Source organism: Ammodytes marinus, assembly GCF_949987685.1.
Source record: "Ammodytes marinus genome assembly, chromosome: 6".
NCBI classification, from domain to species: domain Eukaryota; kingdom Metazoa; phylum Chordata; class Actinopteri; order Uranoscopiformes; family Ammodytidae; genus Ammodytes; species Ammodytes marinus.
The window spans coordinates 20,826,710-20,840,807 of record NC_137235.1 but is presented as its reverse complement, the minus strand read 5'-3'; the positions used below and the strand labels follow the sequence as shown (position 1 = coordinate 20,840,807).

The window sequence follows — 14,098 nt, the reverse complement described above, 5'->3', positions numbered from 1 at the left end:
ACAAAATGAACATTTCAGAAACAGTTTTACTACTGAGCATGTTGCACCTTCGACATTTTAAAGTTGTACATTTTATTCCTACAAACAATCCCTGGAAAAATGTCATCACAAGGTGTGGTCCATGACACCACACCTTGTGTATACAATTCCCACCAACACACCTAAAAACTCACAATGTCATTAAAGAGGACCTATCATACTTTTTGACTTGTATGACCTATAGCCTACACGTTGTTATAATGATTTATAGTCATGTTTAACCATACTAGCGTATCAAATAATGACGTACATGCATTTAGACGTATTCCCTGCTGACCGTCTGGGGTGGCTGTGCAGAGCACTAAACACTAGGGCAGCCAGTCGAGAAATCACGTGTTCAAATCGGTTCAGAATTTCCTGATATTCTTGTCGTCACGAAAAGCGGATGTTTCCGCAACGTGCTGGGAACATAGGTTGTGACAATTCATTCCAAATAGAGTTCTTACAATTTATGAGAAACATTGCCATTGAGTTTGGAAATGTTTACAAACCAGCCATGGTCCTTTTCTAACTTTAGACGGGCCTTCAAGTACATATTTGTAAAGATTCATCGTGTTAAAGTTGTGCACATTGTTATTTTCAAAGGGGGTGAAACCAGGGTGATTGAACTAGCTGTGACCTCAGATTGTGGTTTAACAGTTCTCATTTGACTGTTGACACATTTTTTAAATGAGTTCCATGAGACCACACCTTGTGATGACAGGGTTTGTGTGTACACATTTCCCACCAACAAAACCTCTTTGCTTCAAATCAGCACAATCTGGAGCTCATCCTCCATGTGGTTTGTCATTCTCTAACAACTGTTTTTTTGTTTTATCAAACCTTGTGTCTTTGACTTAGACACACAGACTGTATAATGTGTTTTACCGCTTTGTTCTCTTTACATACCCTCTCTTGTTCTTTTTCTCTCCGTCCGTCTCTCCGTACTAACCTTTGTGGAAGATCCTTTAAGTCACCACGTCTTTGAGGATGTGCAGCTGAGCCACCAATGACTTACCCAACTGGAGCAAAAGAAGGGAAAAAACAGACAAACGCTCTGACAGGTGAAAAAAAAGCAACATAGACCATTTTATAAAGAACTAATAATGTGCTTTCAAACCCCACTGGTTTCTGTGTGTGAAGTACTGCAGTAACTGTTTAGGAGTCAAATAAAAGTGTGAAAATGAATTTATCAATAAGCGCCCATTTATTTGGTTTCCATTATAAAGATATGTAATGATCATTATAGGCTTTTTTTGGTGAGGTATTCAGGCAACACTCACATACAAACACAAATATTAGCATTGGTGACAGCACCAAAGCAGAGCAAAAAAATATATAAAATGTCTAATGTAAATTAGCTGTACATTTGTCAGGTGATCAGACTTCAAGCAATAATGTCAGGGCTTTGCATCTGTACGCTTGTTTAGAAGTAAAGCTGCCTCCCTGTAGGCTTTAAAAAAAATCAATTTAGTTTAAAGGTTACAGAAAACTGGTTGTTTCAGGATCTGCCAACACTGTTAAGTCATTGCTGAACCACACAACATTAAATAGCCACATGAAGAACGACAGGACGACAACTTTCATTCACTTTTTACTGATATTGAAATCGAATGGACAATGAACACACATGGTCAAGCAACAGCGGGCTAATATCTACTTCTGTTTAAAACCACAACTGTGTCATTTCAGTGACATACGTTTTATATACTGTATATAATTCCTTCTGTATATGTACATTGGTATACGCATAGAGTACATACACACACACACACACGCACTGCTGAGGTTTAAACACAAACAACGGGTCACATTTATAGTAATGACTGGACTATGTTCAGTTCCTGACTGGAAGGGCTTTTCACAAGGAAATGCATAGATTGGACATTTGAACACAATACGCAGGCTCTACACGCAGTTAAGTACACATACTGAATTTGGAGTTTTGTCTTTAGTTTGGTCCTTTAAAACGAAAGATACCCTTGTCACTGGAGGCAACCATGAGGTGGTAGTTGGACAGCAAAAGGTGAAGAAAACAGTTAAACATCAATCAACCCTAATAGGTCAGGATTCATAAGACTGACAGGTATAGAGAGAGTACAGCATCATGGGACATGTATTGTTTGGAGGCCATGTGAAGGTTGTAGTGTAGCTCTAACTTTAGCCCCACATAATAAACCTTTCCCTTTTAGTGTCCCCAACTCACCATCCTTACACAATAAGAGTTACAAAGAGGAAGGGGAATCACAAGGTCTTGATTGGTCTGTGGAAGAGATGAAAACCTTTCAGAGTGGGCAGAATATGGTGAGCTGGCGCTTCAAGGCTAATCTCTAGAGCCTTGCCATGAGGGTAGGCCCCACTGGCTATATCCTGCCACAGGGATGTGTATGGCAAACAAGTATGGTACAGAAGGGGTCTAAGGTCCCCGCGTCTTCAAAATATACATGGTGGGAGATTGGTAGTCGGGTTGGATGGTGTGTGGCTGATAAGAGGGTGATATGGAATGACGCCCTGGGGTGGCTTTCGGCTGCCTAGCGGACTAGCGGGGCCTGCTTTAGGGAGATGAGGACAGAGCGCATGCGGGACACGTCTTTGGCCTGCTTGCTGGACTTGGGGTTGAAGTCGCACAGCCGAGCAACCCGCTCCCACTCTGTGCCGGGGTTGTTCTCATCCAGATCTGAAACCATGGCCTCCTCAGCAGCCCTACACACAACAGGGGAGAGGGGAAAAGAAAACGAGACATAATAGAAAAACAATCAGTGGAGGGAGAGGTAAGCTACACCAAAGTACACGTACAGCCCAAGGAAGTCCACTGCTGATCCACCAACACTCGAGTCCTGCTGGAAGACCCAGTCGCTATGGGCTCCACACTGCATTGTTCAGATATATTAAATCAGTCTGAGATCATGGTTCTAGAAATACTGACCCAAATCTTATGAGTATAAATCTTTTTGATAAAACTGATGACTGAAAATTCTTCCTTTTTTCTCTTTTTGGGATGTTGTGTTGTTGGTTCAGCAGAGTCTACCTCGGGGCAGGACAGTCCAATCACCACAATGAAATGGACATTCATCCGTCTTCACGCCCACAAAAAGAAACAAGCTACAACAGTCTCAAAACCTGTGGCATGCCCCCAACATTGCTTACACATTACTGTACAGTCACCTGTATTTTCCACTCTCCACAACAGTACTAGGTACATCTAAATACTGAAATCCAAAGAAAACAAATCGAAACAAAGCAATTGAAAGGTCTGATAAGCATATTTTGGTTGGTTAAAAAAGCAGTTCTGTATAGAACTGAGGGAGGGGAGTTTTTCCACACCCTTACACTTGATTTCTATCATGCAAGTATAGGCATGATGATCTCATCTGTACTTGTATGCGATTAAAAAAAGAAACAAAAATGGCAAGTTCTGTTTTTCTTTAACCAAGCCCAAAAGAACTGCTGGGCCTAAGCCATGCATTGTGCTGCAGCTGAGAATCAGTTTTTTTCTGGAAGTGTGGCAAAGAATGAGTTTACTTTTATTTAATTTGTTATAACTGGGAAACGTATCAATCAATGTCTTCTTGGTAAAGTTTGAGGTGTCAAAACCATCCATAAACATTTAAATTAAAAAAAATTACCAACAGGGCTTAGTTACCACACAACAATTCTAAATTGTTAAGACACAAACGTAAAAAAATAAATAAAAAATAAATAAATTCAAAAACGGATAAGTGCCACTAACACAAGACATTTTGGGATGCAAGCCACAGATTATGGCTAAACAAAGTTAAGCTTTCATCACATCCCACCCACAAATGTAGGAATAATTCCACTGCCATTGTACTTTTTTAATCATAGGGATCCCTTTCTATTCCCCACCCAACCTGCAAGCAAACTCTAGCTCTAGCTACTGACTACAACACAGTACACAAAGCAAAATGGGGATGAGAAGCCAATGAACATTCACTGTCACAACCAACTACAAATACACAAAAGGGACTAGAAGAACCACAACATCACAGAAGGGATATAACAAACCTCTATCTAGGCAGTGGATTCAACTGTTGATATTGTAACCTGGGTATCTATGCAACGTATAATTAGCTAGCACACACACATACACACACACAGAACTGCATCTATCCCCTGTCAGATATATAAAGTATTTGGAGGATCTGGGGTTTCGTATTTTTACTTAACTGGTCTAGGCGGTAGCAAGGATGGTTAATGTGTGTGCTTTAAGGTGCATAGGAAAAGAAAACAGGGAGAAACAGTTTCACAAGTCAGAATTTAGAAGAGATAGGGGGAGGGAGAGAGAGTGAGAGAGAGAGAGGGGGTGGAGAAGACGAAAAATGAAAGACAACAAAAATGAGCTAAATGCAGATGTCAAAAGCCAGCATGCAAAAGCAACATTGTTTTCTTCCGATGTCATTTATTCCCCCTTGAATAGTGTCCCCCAAAAAGGTTAGTGTGCAGCCTTTGGTTTGATGAGTGGAATTATATCTTCCTATGTCACAAGACATTGAAATTAACATTAATTGTAGTCCCCACAACTGTCTATAGTAATAGTTAAATTTCGCATGTAAGCTAACAAAACGCTACATTGGGGTGTGCACCAAAAAAAAAAAAGTATTCTGTGGCATGACAAACATAAGCATGTGTTCATATTTATTCTGTTACATTTAAAGGGATAGTTCAGTATTTTTGAAGTGGGGTTTTCTGACTGCAACAGTACAAGGCTGACTTCTGCTGCAGCAAACTCTCCCCTAGACTCCATATAGTGATTGCGTCGATCGCCATCTCCATAAGACAACACACTTACTATGCTTAAGTACATAAAACAACCCCCCTTCAAAAATACTGAAGCATCCCTCTAGAATGGAAAGGTGATGCTAATTTTCAAAAGGAGGACAGCTGGGCGACAATCAAAGACTGTCCAAAAATGAACTATTCTTATTTAATACATTTTTTAAATAAAGAAAGAACTGGCCTCTCCTTTTGACCATTACATTTGAAGTTGATGAATAAGAAAAAACGTGTGTACACCACAATGCACCCTTATGGGAATTCTAAAGCATTTTGATGGCAAAACTAAAGGCTGCACAACTAAGCTACTGGATCGCTAGCTCAGCAAATTAGCATGTCCTCCTATAGAACAGCAGTAGCCACAGAGCAGCTAACACTAATAAAGCATGAACACAGTTTGGTTTGAAGCAGTTGTGTAACCATTATATGACCAGTGGTGTTATCAATAAAATCGTTGCTGTGCATTTTATTTTGCACCAATAAGGAGAAGATGGAGGCTGCGAGAGCAGGACTCAATATTACAGGTTTTAACAAAACAGAATTGTGGAGATTCAGAGACAGGAGTAAAAGTCAAATTAGCTATGTGCCTTTCGAGACGCTTTATTAAACTAAGTTTGGCTGACTCTCGATTGTTTTCTCTCACTGCCAGAAACAAGTCCTGACGATGCAAATGTTGCAATGACAGCACAGGAAAGGGAAGTTGGAGCTAATCTAACAGCCGGACAACAACCTCTACAGTAACACTAAAATCACACAGCTACAATACTTAAAGGTTGCAAATGTTACTTCAACCATCTGATTTAAGACACCGTGTTCCTCGATCCCAGCAATGTACTCATAGAGATGAAGGCTTTTTTTTTTTTTTTTTTTTTTTAACGATTGAAATTATGGTCAAAATTATTGAAATAAGACCATGATTAAGAACAATAAAATGCAAATGCATGGTTTGCTCATTTACCAAAACATCAGTGTCCTGCCTGAAATCCTCTGATAAATCAGCAGAAAAATACACAGCTGCTTTAGGCTTTTTAAAGTGTTACAGGTAGAGATTCAGAGAAAGCATTCACCACTGAGAACAATGTCTACTCTGTGCATTTTACAGTGTAATCATGTCTTACTTAAAAATAAATAATAATAAAAAGGTCTAGGTGATACTGCCGCAAACACCAAAGTCAAATGATAAACACACAATTGCTTCAAATAAATCTATCAGCATTGCACTCCTGAATATCATTCATTTTGTAGAATAGTTAAGGGAAAATCACATTTGTAGAAATAAAAAAACACTTTCTGTGAGAGTTCATACAATAAATATAAGCAAGTGTTAATTGTTGGAAACTTGTGTGATGTATTTGCTAAACGTTTTGCTGACATGACTGGAACGGAAACAGTATGGAGTTCAATAAATGGATGAAAATGAATAAAGACACAATTATATGGAAGAGTTCATATGATTTCCAAGGATGTGACATGGTCGTGCATGTGTGTGCGTGTGTGTTTGTGCGTGTGTTTGTGCGTGCGTGTGTGGTGGCATGCAGTCATTCTCTTTAGTGAAATATCCTGACAGGCATCCACTCACAAATGACATGCATACATATGGGGTGAAAACTTTAACTGCAGCTCCTATTTGAAAACAAAAACAAAACGACAACATCAAAAAATACCTGTGAACTATATGATGAGGGTAACAATTAGAACTCGAAGTGAAGGACCACATGGCCACACAATGGGAGGTTAACTATTGCCCTAACTGATTAGATGAAAAGGATGTCAACAGTTGGATGATGGGAAGTTGAAAGGATGAAAATGGAGAAAATAAAAGCAAGAAAAATGAGAAGGGGAGGATGTTAGTTGGAGCAACATACACATAACCAATGAGCTCAGAGAAGGGCTGCTTGTAGAAGTCTTCATCCAGCACCCTGGACATACATCCGCCCAAACGACAAGAGCAGCAAGAAGGCAGGAGAGAAGAGAGACAGCGATAAAAGGGAGAAGGGGACGCAAACATTTTAGGTTACCACATAATTACAGGGCTGAGGCATATCATTAAAGGCTCAGGGCTTTTGGAAGCACTTCTAACGCAGTGTCTGGGTGGCTTCAAAGTCTACCGGAGACTCTCTTTGGCTTGTGCGTAAGCAAATGTGTGTGTAAAGACAACATCACTATACAGTCAAGTGCGAAAGTTTGTGAACCCCTTGAGCCTTTTGGAATTTTATTTATTTTAACCATTATTAATTCATTTTTATCAATACCAGTATTTTTTATATGAAATAACAGATGTTTGTTTATCAATTCAACATTTTTATTTTCCAGAAATCAATTGTTAAAACAGATAAAACAAATTATTTGACGAATGTTGTATGTGCAAAAGTTTGTGAACCCTGAGCTGCATTGCTTAAATCGAGCAAGGTAAACACAATCAGGTTGGCCAAATTGGTTGATGAAATAGACCAATGTAATGAGAGATCTTTAGGAAAGAAATTGGGCGGCACTAGATAAAACAGAGATAAAACCAGGTCAGTTTAGGCTCACCAAAGTGAACCCATACAGGTCAGACATGCTAAAAGGGAAACAAATCTCAGAGGATCTCAGGAATAGAGTTTTGATGTTACACATTTGTCTGGGGACAGTTATAAATTCATAAAAAAAAATTTGAGCTCAATCGGTCCACCGTGAGGCAAATCATCTACAAATGGAGAGCTTTAAGAGTGACTTAACATCTGCCTAGAAGTGGACTTCCTTCAAAAATATCCTCAAGCGCCACAAGAAAAGTGATTTTTCAGGTAAAAGCCAACCCAAACATTACACCTGGAGATTTGCAGACAATTTGAAACCACCATTATTCACTTGGGAGAAGGTTCTCTAGGTGGTAGGCAGAATTGCGTTTTTGCCCAAACATGGCGGTTTTGGTTATGACCAAACAGTTCAATTTTTGACTAATCTGTCCACAGAATAAGACTTCAGGTATCTCCAGGTGCTCTCTGGCAAAGTTGTGACAAGCAGTTTTGTTCTTTCTTGAGAGCAGAGGCTTCTTCAGCAACCATCCCATGAAAGCCATGTTGACTGAGTTTTCTTCTTATTGTGGAACCATGCACATCTGTCCCAGATGCTGCAAGAGAGGTCTGCAAATCACCAGATGTAATGTTTGGGTTGGCTTTTAACTGAAAAATCACTTATCTTGTGGCGCTTGTGGATATTTTTGAAGGAAGTCCACTTCTAGGCAGATGTTCAGTCACTCTTAAAGCTCTTCATTTGTAGATGATTTGCCTCACGGTGGACCGATGGAGCTCAAACTTTTTTTAAAATAATTTATAGCTGTCCCCAGACAAATGTGCAGCATCACAACTCTATTCCTGAGATCCTCTGAGATTGTTTCCCCTTTTAGCATGTCTGACCTGTATGGGTTCACTTTGGTGAGCCTAAACTGACCTGGTTTTATCTCTGTTGTATCTAGTGCCGCCCAATTTCTTCCCTAAAGATCTCTCACTACATTGGTCCATTTCATGACTCAATTTGGCCCATCTGATTGTGTTTACCTGCTCCATTTAAGCAATGCAGCTCAGGGTTCACAAACTTTTGCACATACAACATTCGTCAAATAATTTGTTTTATCTGTTTTAACAATTGATTTCTGGAAAAGAAAAATGTTGAATTGATAAACAAACATCTGTTATTTCATATAAAAAATACTGGTATTGATAAAAATGAATTAATGATGGTTACAATAAATAAAATTCCAAAATGTTCAAGGGGTTCACAAACTTTCGCACTTGACTGTATATTGTGATTATAGCGAATCAAAGTATTTATTTCAGGATACCAAAATATTTGCTGACTCGTTTGCTTGTCTTTGGTTCATATTATGAATTAAATACTATTCTTTGGTTGACTGTTGGTCACACAGAACATGAAAGTTAAATATACTGATTTGATCCCTGGTAAATAAAGAGTAAAGTAGACTTGAACAAATATTTGTATTTATGAGTAAAAGCCAAGTGATTCATTCATTTATCGGAAAAGAAGAAATAGATTAATATTGGAAAATAATTGTGAGCCATAACTGTTGATTCAAAATCGCACCATGCTCAATTGTATGTCAGCTATTTGTTTGTACCAAACAAAGACCATCCACGTGATAATATCCTGCGTTAGGAACACTTTTCCACCAAATGGCATGGTTGCCAGATGAGTAGAGAGCCCTGGCTGCAGGTGGTTTATTATTGATAGGGCAGCAGGGCTGTATTACAATGCAGCAGAAGCCGACACAGAAACTTGGCTAACTGAACCGTGAACTTGAATTTTTAATTTAAATCAACCTACACCTTTATTTGTCTTTAGCGTTTCTATCTTACCCTAGCTGTTGGCAAGTAAAAAGCGTTGTGTGCTGGGAAACAACATATCAGACCGACCACCACAACAACACAACAGTTGTGGGGTAGAGAGTGTGTCTGTGTGTGTGTAAAAGCATAAGATGCTACAAGACTGCTGTGAATATAATCATGTTCTTGGCTGGTAGGATCTCAGGTTGCCCCCCAAAGAAAAAAGCTTTGATTCATTTGTGAACAAATGAAATGCTAACGAGAGGGTTTGGGCACCAGAACATTGGCTTTCTAAAACCTTGAATCCAAGGTGGACCCAATTCTTTACCTGCTACAGGACACCCTTCACACAGAGCCATAACTTAGGATTTGTTTATATGCTCCCCCATTCCAAGACTATTGCTATCATAACTGTTTCAATATAACATTTTCCAATATTCAAACTTTTTCCAAGATAGTGGGTTGGTGTTGTGAATCCTCCATACCATCATCATCTGTATATGTGTATTTATTCATGGTACTATTAGCCTCCCCTTTGCTTCCACTGTTGAACCACTACAAGCCCAGTACCTGTTATTGGTTTTGGTTTTCTCCAGTGTCTCGTTCTGCCTGGCGTGCCACTCCTCCAGCTCCACCTTGGCTTTGTCCTTCCACTCTGACTCCTGCTTACGAGAGTTATCATCTGGGGAGAGAGAGAGGAGCGAGGAGAGGAGCCATTAACAAGGAATCACTGGAGGAAAGTAAGGGTTTAAGGGAAGACCTGTCATGTTTGAATCTCCAGCACTTGGGTTTGGATCTCATGATATCAGCCTTTCCCAGATCTACCTCAGACACCGTCCTGTTTTCTGATATAAAAACAAAAAACAAATCCACAGGTCTTTGCTTACCTAGCACCTCCATCCTCTCGCTCTGTTCCTCCCTCCACTTGCGTAGGCTTTCGGGTTCGGCCTGCAGACGGTCTGCACTGGAAATTGCTGCATAGGCGTCGGATGGGCCGTTGCTTTCCTGAGAAACGGCAGAGATCTTTGTGTTACTTGACAGATCATCTCATCAATGTAATTTACACTTGTGCGTTATTATTAATGTTTCCAACAGTCATGTCAGAAATTTGAAGTCAGCTACCCAATTCCAAAATGCATATAGTATATCTGTAAAAAGGTTGCTGTGCGCTGTTTGAGGCTTTATTAAAACCAAGTTTGTCTCACTCCAATTGTTTTCTCTCACTGCCAAAAACAAGTCCTGACAGTGCAAGTGTTGGCAGCACAGGAAAAGGAAGTTGGAGCTAATCTGTCAGCCAGATATTCAAACCTCCTGTGAAGAATTATTACCTCATGAAGGTCTCCGTTGACAGCACCATCTAGAAAGATTCAAGAAGAATGGCTGTTAGATATCAAGGAGGCAAATAATCCAGACACAAAAATTGAATACGAGCGTAGAGAAAACAGAAGGTCTATAGGGACCTTGGCTAACTGAGAGTATCTTGCTGAATCGTCAAGACTTTCAAACACAGACATTTCAGAACATCATATGTCAGCACTTATGAACAACTAAAATTGCAAAAGCAACAGCTTCAAGGAAATGAGGCATTCGTGTCCAAAGGTCACTGAGCTCGATCAATTTCCTGTTGAGGCTGTAGAAGGCTTTAGCTGACCCTCACAGCTGTGGTAGGCAGGCACTATGTCCCGCTGCCAGGAGGAAGGCAAGCCAAGATGTAAAGGAAGCGAATGAATGACATGGCAGAGCTCATGTTATTATCACACAGCTCTGTTCATTTCAGAAACGCTAAAGAAAGCTTGTATCGCCAAAAAAACTAAACACATATGCATACGAGTTTTTCTTTTCCGTCTTCGTGTTCATTTGACTTAGGTTATGTTGACAGGTTAATGTTAAGGCGAGCTAAGCTAACGTTAGCAAGCTCACTCGAAGAGCGTCGACTCCAGGGTCCAGTATTTAACATTCAAGTTTTAACGGAATATGTATCGTTTAAAAACGTTTGCACAGCTACACGGACAATGGTACAGGGGAGCAAAGGTAAAGTGTCTCTGCTGGACCAGAGCAGTCACTCACCGTTAGCGTCTGTCAGCGACGTAGGGACCTCTCCGCCGTCCAGGATGCTGAAGCCTTCGTCGTTTTCAATCCCCGCGATCTCGCTCTCCTGCTGGGCCAAGAAGGCGGCAGCGGGGTCCTCGTCCGAACCGACTCCGTTTCCAGCGGCGGGCGCGTTCAGCATGTCAAAATCATCCATGTTGTGTCTACTTTAGGGAGGATAAATGACGAGAGAAACGTTGAGCAGGTGCCGTGCTTGACCCAAACCGATTAGCTAAAGGAGCAGAAGGACGATAAGAAAAAAATCAAAAGCTAGCAAAGCGGAAACAGATGAACAACCAATCACAAACCAGGATTGGCGACAGACAGGCACAGAGAACCAATCATGATTCAGCTGCCTCAAAATGGGACCAATCAAATGTAAACCCTCCCGCATCTGGGTCCCATGACCTGCCAAGGGCTGTCAGAGCCAAATATATGGTCAGAGCTATGAAAATAAAACCCGCAGTCTGCGATTCTGCAATATCCAAATTCAAGTCATAAACAGCCAGCCAGGCGAATTTTGTATTACCATATATTTAGGTTCAATGTAATCTGTTAGTACACATATAAGATACATACATATGATTTTTTTTAAATCCTTTTTCCATTTAAAAAAATATTTAATGGACTACTGCAAGAACACAATTATCCTTTGGGGAATCTATCTATCTATCTATCTATCTATCTATCTATCTATCTATCTATCTATCTATCTATCTATCTATCTATCTATCTATCTATCTATCTATCTATCTATCTATCTATCTATCTATCTATCTATCTATCTGTCCATATATCTATCACTTTATTATAGGGCCTACACTTGGACAGATTTTTCTTGTGCAAATGCAAATGCAAGAATCATACCAAAATAAAAATCCTTCTCAGTGCTCAGTTGTATTTTATAGGAAGTTAATCTAATTGTGGTCTCATCAGATCATAGAATCAGTTTTTACACATGCCATTTGTCAGACACCAGCACAGTCTTTGCCATTCTTTCAATTTGGGGGAAGCATCCTGCAGGTGTGGTGTCCAGCCCCAGAATAATGTGATGGTGGTTAATAATTAACAGCTGTGACAGTCTCAAAGGGCTCAGGTGACAAGCAAGCATTCACCTGACCCTTATGTTGCTGCGACAAAATACATTGGTTTTGACCCATCAGGCATCATCAAATGCTGTTAGAGGGACTCTGTAGAGTTATGCTGCTTCATCAAAAAATGCTACCTTATGAGTTTTCATTTTCATTTACAGTTGACCGTTAAGTATAAAGTATAATTCCCTCAATATTATGATTTTTTTTGTTATTATTAAAAATAGGGCATATACCATATATTAAAGAGTATGGGGAGTAGACAATTTTTGGTTAAAAAAGCAGCAGGGTTATAATGGGTTCCTAAGCACAGTACTTTTCAGTCCCATGTGAAGGGGTAGTTCCTTCAGTTTAAATATTCTGGAGTCTTATAACTGAAATTATTTTCAGTCTCACTGTTAACAAAACGACTGGATGGACAATGGATACAGCAACTCATTCAACGTCTTAATTCTACAGCACCCACAGAGGCACAATACTCGATTTGTTTCATAATAATTTGACATACAGCTTTAAATAAGAGCATGCAACTCTTATTTGGGCTATTTTACCACTACACATGTTTTATGACATGCATTACCAGTCTGGGAAATCAACAAGTAAAAGAGATGTGTTTGGAATTACTATGCGTTTTAACAGTTGCACTTTTTATGTGTAGACATCGAACTAAGAAGCTGCATAGGCAGCTCACAGAGGGCAACCATATTGGGGACTCGGCTATTGCAACACAGTGTCAACAGGATTTCATTTCATTTTCATTTCATTTAACTTTTATTTATCCTCGAGAGACCAATTGAGGGGTGACCCTCATTTTCAATGACGTCGAGTCAAAACAAATTCAAAACAACAATACAAACAAAATATTCAATGCAAAAACATCAAATACACAACAAGTGAAGAGAAGAAAAAACAAAACGATTGAAACATTTACAGAGTGGGGAAGAGTGGCAGCAATTAAAAGGCATAAAGTACAATATAGTCTAATTAAAACAGTTACAAGTAGAGTTTGGCAGATCCAAGATAGTCTGTTTAAATTGGCCAAAGGATATGAATGTATTTAGTTTAATTTTTAGCTGTAAGTTGTTCCAGGAGTCAGGTGCACTGAAGCTAAAAGCTGTCTTTCCCAGCTCAGACCGGGCTTGTGGGACATAAAGCATAAGCATGTCAGTGGAGCGGGTCTGATAAAGCCCATTTGAAACAAGCAGCATTTCTGTTAAATAACGAGGAAGCTTCCCAGTCAAGGCTTTGTAAATAAAAACATGCCAATGTGCATCACGTCTCTCTTTAAGGGAGGGCCACCCAACCTTCTCATATAAAAGACAATGGTGTGTGTCATAAGCATCTCCTGTGATGAACCTTAAAGCAGAGTGAAAAACTGAGTCTAGGAGTTTTAGACATGAATGTGATGCATGCCGGTAGACCACATCACCGTAATCAAGGACAGACATAAAAACTGCCTCAATAATCCTTTTCCTACTGAACAACGGGAAGGTGGCTTTATTCCTATAAAAATATCCAATCTTTTGTTGCAGACGACAGACAAGATTTTTTATGTGAAATGTAAAAGAGTTTTTCATCTATCCAGATGCCAAGATATTTATATTCAGTGACTCTTTCAATATGAGATCCATTATTTGTGTGAATAATAAGATCATTAAAATGTATAGTTTTTGCTCTGGAGAAACACATATATTTGGTTTTGTCTGTATTAAGAACAAGTCTGAGGTCCACTAGACAGTCCTGCAGGGTGTTAAAAGAGCTTTGTAGGTTCTCAATAGATTGGTGCAC

The 14,098-nt window shown here is 39.6% G+C and overlaps 1 protein-coding gene across 1 annotated transcript; it reads right to left on the bottom strand.

Moving 5' to 3' along the window:
- Nucleotides 1–1,607: 1,607 nt before the first annotated feature.
- clta (clathrin, light chain A) lies at nucleotides 1,608–11,455 on the bottom strand. Its single transcript, XM_080029195.1, has 5 exons — nucleotides 11,199–11,455; nucleotides 10,460–10,488; nucleotides 10,019–10,136; nucleotides 9,702–9,813; nucleotides 1,608–2,721 (listed from the first exon to the last, which is right to left on the bottom strand). Exons 1-5 carry the CDS (start codon nucleotides 11,374–11,376, stop codon nucleotides 2,550–2,552), a joined length of 609 nt encoding a protein of 202 aa, XP_079885321.1. The 5' UTR covers nucleotides 11,377–11,455; the 3' UTR covers nucleotides 1,608–2,549.
- Between the last annotated feature and the right edge of the window lie 2,643 nt (nucleotides 11,456–14,098).